Genomic DNA, 6,352 nt, shown 5'->3' on the forward strand with positions numbered 1-6,352 from the left:
GTGTGCATGTGTGTGTGCATGTGTATGTGTGCGTGTGTGCGTGTGTGCGTGTGTGTGTGTGTGTGTGATTTTATATTGCTGGTGAAGCTGCCAGAGGTTGGCTATGGGCCACAGAGTGCCGACTCCCCTAGGGCAGCAGGGAGAGAAAAGATTCTACTGGATTTTTTGTTTTATGTTTAAGACAGAAACTCTGCATAGCCCAGGCTGGCTCAGAACTTGGTTGTGTAGCTCAGGCTGGCCCAGAACTTGTACTCTATAGTTTTTCAAGATAGGGTTTCATTGTGTAGCTCTGGCTGTCCTAATGTAGATCAGGCTGGCCTCAAATTGGGAGATCTACCTGCCTCTGCCTCCTGAGTGCTGGGGTTAAAGGTGCCCAGCCCTAGAACTTGTACTCTTAACTGCCTTAGCTTCCTGAGTGCAGGGTTTACAGGGCTGAGCCTCCATACACGGCATTCCGATAATCCCAGCACTCAAGGTGCTGAGACTGTTACATTGCAAATTGAAGGCTAGCTAGGCTACATGTCAACCCTAGCTCACCAAACAAAATGTCAGCAAATTACATGTAATTGTGGAAGAGGGGGAGTTACAGGGAGGGACCCATGAGGAAGCTGGTTGAGTCGAGGGACAGTGGGGATGGGGATGGCTTTGGGAGGTGACTGGGTGTGGCCATCAGATTCTATAGAGGGCAACATGCTGTCAGTCCCTGTTACTGTAACAGACCCTGAAGGCACCAACTTAACAAGTAAAAGTTTATTTTACTCAGTTCGAGGTTTATCCCATGATGGTGGATTGGCTGCATTGCTTTGGCCCTGTGATGCAACCAAAGCTGCTTACCTCATAACTGGAATCTAAAAGAGTGAGGAAGAGAGGGGCTGGTGAGGCCTTTGAGATGACTTAACAGGAAACAACATCTACTTCTGTCTTAGTTAGGGTTTAATGCTGTAAGAGGACACCATGACAAGGCAACTCTTATAAAGGCAAACACTTAATTGTGCAGAGCCTGAGCATAGGAGGCCTCAAAGCCCACCTACACAGTGAGACACTCCCTCCAACAAGGCCACACCTACTCCAATAAAGCATTCAAACACACGAGTCTATGGGATGCCAGGCCTATTCAAACCACCACATTCCACTTCCTGGCCCCCATAGGCTTGGAGCCAGAATGCAGAATGCAGAACGCATGTAGTTCAACTTCATAATCTACCATAGTCTCAAAAATGTTGCAGAGTTCAAAGTCTCTTCTGATACTCATATAATCTTTTAACTGTTAATCTCCTATAGAATCAAAACCAAAATAAAAAAGCAGCTACTTCCAACATCACAGGATATACATTAGTATTCCAAAAGATAGCAGTGAGGAAATACTGGACCAAAGAACATCAAAAAACAGCTGGTCAAATTCCACACTCTGCATCTCCATGTCTGATGTCCAACTCCTTTCATCTTTGTTGACTGCAACACAATTCTTTCTATTGGGCTGGTTCCACTCCCTGTTAGCAGCTTTCTTCAGATACCACAGCTCTGACAGCTCTGACATCTTGGGGTCTCCAAGGCAACTTCAACTTCCCAATGTCTGGGATCCACATATGATCATCTGGGCTCTAACACAGCACTCTCTGTTCTGGTTGACTCCATTCCACTGCTGCTTGCTGTTCTTGGTGGTCATCCCATGGTACTGGCTCTTCAGTACACTGGGGTCCTCCCCTGAAACCAGGCTGCACTTTTACCAGTAGCCTCTCATAGGCTCTCTTCATGGTGCCAAGCCTCAGCCTCTTTGCATGACCCCTTCAGTCCTGGGCCATCAAGTGCAACTGAGGCTGCACCTTCACCAGTTGACCAAGCCCGCTCCGTCAGTCAACAGGGTCTAGAGGATGGGAGTGAGGATGAAATTAAAAAGACAATTAGACCGCACGATAGCATGACTCCAGCAAGTGCTGAAGCAAGTTCTTATTATCCCAAGTTGCTTTTTTACCATTCTAAGTTCATGCAAAGAATAAGGTCAGTTCTAGGTCAGGGAACAAACAAGGCATAAACAGAAGTCTAGTGGGAACTGTTTGTAGGGACTTACCAAGATGATCAAGATGCAGTGAACACATTCCTCAACTCTATTTTTCTTGAGCCTATTTTCTTGTCCTAGCCCAATGTAAATATTCTCACTAATTTCCTAGAAGCGGCACCAAGAGCTTTCCACAACCAATGGCCTTCCCTGGCCTTTCACGGTGCTGAGCCTCAGCTGCTGTCTGTGACCCCTTCATGCCTTCAAAACAAGTACCACCTGGGTGTTTCCTACACATTATCACACCCAGCTGCAGCATGAGGTGCAGCCTTGGCTATCTCTGGAACACAGCTCCTTTGAAAACACTTCCAGAAGATTTCACCCCAGTGATGCCAGTCTCTTCTTAGTCACTGATAGTTTCTTAGGCTCAGTTAACCGGCATCAGTTGTCCCAGTAATCCCTTCTATTCTTGATTCTGAAGCCAAAGCCACGTGGCGGAAGCTGCTGAGTTCTGCTGCTTGCTGGGGGCTGGAACATGGCCCCTTGTTCTGTTTCATCTTATTCAGAGATCTGCATGGTCTGTTGCCTGAGTGCTGGGGTTAAAGGTGTATTCCAACATGCTTGGACCTAGGCTTTTGTTTACCTGGAATCTGCTCTGTACCAGGCTGGCCTTGAACTGAGAGATCTGCTTGCCCCTGTCTGCTGGGGTTAAAGGTGTATACTACCGTTTCTGGGTTGTAGTTCACTCCAGATATAGCCCTCACAATCCATCCCTTGTCAATTTGACATACAATCGTATCTCCTTATATCCAAGTGAGAACAATAACCAGGTAATAATAATGCCTAACATGATGTAACTGTCTCTCGTACAACTTCAGATGCATAAACAGTAAGCTTAGGAGAGTGGGGTTTTGCCCTGAGATCCCTTAATCTGTTTATCTCCATGAACACAGATTTCAGCTCCATTACTTAAACCATAAATTTTGTATTTTTCTTTTCTATGCTTGCTATACTTGATCAAAGTACTACTTGTAAGAATAACCCACAGGACAGAATCTATGCTAGGCTGTTTTGAGATTTCCTTTCTTAATATAATTAATCTAAATCTCTTCATTTTAGTCCCCGGCGATCCTCAGACAAGGGCAAAAAGTAGCCACATTCTTCACCAAAATATCACGAGAATGATCTCTAGGCTGCACACTGAAATTCTCCTCTGAAACCTCCCCTCAGCCAGCCCTGCAGAGTTGAAATCACCCTCATCACCGATGTCTCCCATACTCTACCAGGACAGTCCGTTAAGGCCCACTTAAAGCACTCCACTGCTTTCCAGAGTCCCCAAGTCCACATTCCTCCAAACAAAAGTGCAGTCAGCCCTAGCACAGCAACAGCCGGGTCCAACTTCTGTCTTAGGGTTTTCATTACTGTGAAGAGACACCGTGACCAAGGCAGCTCTTACAAAGGCAAGCATTTAATTGGGGCTGGTTACAGTTTGAGAGGTTTAGTTCATTATCCTCATGGGAGAAGCAAGGCAGTGTCCAGGGAGACGAAGTGCTGGAGGAGCCAAGAGTTCTACATCCTGATCCAAACATACTGGGCGGAGCCTGAGCTACGGTGACCTCAGAGCCCACAGTGACACACTTCCTCCAACAAGGCCACACCTACTCCAATAAGGCCACACCTCCAAATAATGCTATTCCCTGTGGCCACATATTCAAACACATGAATGAATCTATAGGGACCGAACCTATTCAAACCACCAGAGCTAAGTCTTAGGATCTTAATTCGATCCCTAGGACCCACATAGAGAGGCAACTCATTTCTGCAGGTTGCCCTCTGACCTCCACAGACATGCCATGGCATACCCACACTCATACAAATAACATGTATATGAAAAAAAAAGAGGTCAAAGTTCTGGAGACCCATCGAGGACATACCCCCCCCCCAAATCTCTTTAATCGTTCAGCCACTTCCTCCTTGGACAAGGGATCAAGCCTCCCTTTTCTTGTTTCTTTGGTTTTGTGAAATAGGGTCTCTCCATGTGGCCCTGGCTGTCTTAGAACTCCCTGTGTGTCTGCACTGGGGGACAAATCCTGCATGTGCTATCAGCACTCTGTTGCTGAGCTAGCTCTCCAGCCTTTCGATTAGTTTGATAGCCTAGGCTGGACTCAAACCCTGTCTCCTACTTCAGCCTCTTGGGGTCACTGTCTGATAAATGTGCCGGGAATTTTGTCCTTTGAGACACCCTCTTGCTATGTAGCAATGGCTGACCTGGAACTTGAATTTCTGCTTCTGTTTCTGCCACTGAAGTGCTGGGATTACAGATGTGCTACCACACCTGGCTGTTAACTGTTGCGTTGTTCGTTTTTTTCTAATCATTATTAAAGGGTTTACAGTTTGTGTGCGTGTGTGTGTGTGTGTATGTGTGTGTATGAGAGAGAGACACACATACACCCAGGCACAGACACACAGGGAAAGTATCCATGCCTCTGTGTGTGGAGAACAGAGTCAGGACTGGAGTTGGAGTTGGTGAGTGTCTGGCTTGTTCTGTGGGTACAAAGGTATTGAACTGTGGTGTTCAGGTTGTGGAGCAAGTTCTTTTTGCTGAGCCAATGTTCCAACAACCCCCACCCCCACGCACCTCGTTCTTAAAAACCATAGCTGTGAAGATTAGGCATAGTGGTGCCGCCTTTAATCCCAGCACTTGGGAGGCAGAGGCAGGTGGATCTCTGTGATTTGGAGGCCAGCCTGGTCTACAGAGTGAATTCCAGGACAGGTATAGAGAGATCCTGTTTCTTTTTTTTTTTTTTGGTTTTTCGAGACAGGGTTTCTCTGTATAGCCCTGGCTGTCCTGGAACTCATTCTGTAGACCAGGCTGGCCTCGAACTCAGAAATCCGCCTGCCTCTGCCTCCCAAGTGCTAGGATTAAAGGCGTGTGCCACCACCGCCCGGCCGAGATCCTGTTTCAAAAACAAAGAAAAAACCCACAGTAGCTTATCAGGCTGAGCCCACAGTTACTACCCATCCCTGCCCTGTCCTGGAGACTGGACTTGCCCAGCCGCCATACCTGCCCCAACCCCATTGTCCCATTGGTGAGGATGCCCTGCCTCCTGCTTGCTGGGGTTCAGAGTTGTGTTTTTCCTTCTGCAGGACTGCGGGCTGCAGCTGAGCGGGGAAGAGGGGCGCCGCTGCTACCCCCTGGAGGGGCACCTGCTCTGCCGTCGCTGCCACCTGAGGCGCCTTGGACAGGGCCCACTCCCCTCACCTGCTGTGCATGTGACTGAGCTCTGAGAAGCAGGCATCAGAGAGAGGAGTGATCCACCCTCCTCCCCCAACCCCACTCCCAGCTGCTGTCCCTTCTGCAGGGGCCGGACCCCGAAACAAAGAAGCGATTTCCCTCCTCCCCCAACCCCACTCCCAGCTGCTGTCCCTCCGCAGGGGCGGGACCCCCGCAACAAAGAAGCGATTTCTATTTATTCACCTTCTGTGCCTCACTTTCCCTGCTGGATTCCGGGACACCTGCACCACAGACTACTTCCTCCACCTGGTTTCAGCTCCCATGGCAGGGATTGGAGGGTCTTGGAGTCGGTGGGGGACCGGTGCCTTATTTGTGTGCGACCACAGAGCCAGGGAACATTGACAACCTGGGAAATACCACGATTTGGCCTTGATGGGTATTTTCAGCTGCAGTTCTCCGCCTCTCTGGATCCTGGCTTGAGGTGCTTTTCCAGTATCCCCAACCTCAGAAGACCCAGGAGCCGAGGGGGTGGGGCACACGGGGCTCCCTGCAGACCCTGCCCAGGAACATCTGTGCCCACTGTATCAGGCTACACTACCAAAGCATACATCTGACTTAAATTAAGTTTCCCCCCTGGAGGATGTTTGCGTTTTCTTTAAAAGAATATAGTTTTCTTCTAAAAAACGTGAACCATGGTAGTTATTTCTCATTCACAGCAGACTTGCTCATGGAAACACATTTGTGTACCATGGAGATAGTGTTATGAAATATAATTGGCAGGGAGTGGGGTGGGTGGGGCACCTGGTGGGCCCACGCTAAGGTGTCCCCCTGAGAAACCATGCCATGTAACAGATCTGGTATAAGGGGGCTTATTCAGGGGAAGGGAGTGGAGTGAGGGCTTGGAGAAGAGGTAGAGGCAGACAGACGGGAGCAGAGCCATGAGGGCCGAGGGCAGAAAGGGAGAGAGACCGGTGGAAACTGTTAGCTGTTGCTTTGTTCATTTTTTTTTTTTTTGTTTTTGTTTTTGTTTTTGGAGACAGGGTTTCTCTGTGTAGCCCTGGCTGTCCTGGACCTCACTCTGTAGACCAGGCTAGCCTCGAACTCTCGAACTCAGAAATCCA

The 6,352-nt window shown here is 48.6% G+C and overlaps 1 protein-coding gene across 1 annotated transcript in view; it reads left to right on the forward strand.

Annotated features, from left to right (window-relative positions):
* Nucleotides 1–5,921, forward strand: part of Wtip (WT1 interacting protein) — a 23,554-nt gene extending 17,633 nt beyond the window's left edge. Inside the window, exon 9 of the mRNA XM_028754202.1 lies at nucleotides 5,144–5,921. Within this exon, the coding sequence (XP_028610035.1) occupies nucleotides 5,144–5,284 (141 nt within the window). The 3' untranslated portion in view covers nucleotides 5,285–5,921. The remainder of the gene's footprint in view (nucleotides 1–5,143) is intronic.
* Nucleotides 5,922–6,352: the final 431 nt, after the last annotated feature.

Source organism: Grammomys surdaster, unplaced genomic scaffold (genome assembly GCF_004785775.1).
Source record: "Grammomys surdaster isolate TR1022 unplaced genomic scaffold, NIH_TR_1.0 125984, whole genome shotgun sequence".
Lineage (NCBI taxonomy): Eukaryota > Metazoa > Chordata > Mammalia > Rodentia > Muridae > Grammomys > Grammomys surdaster.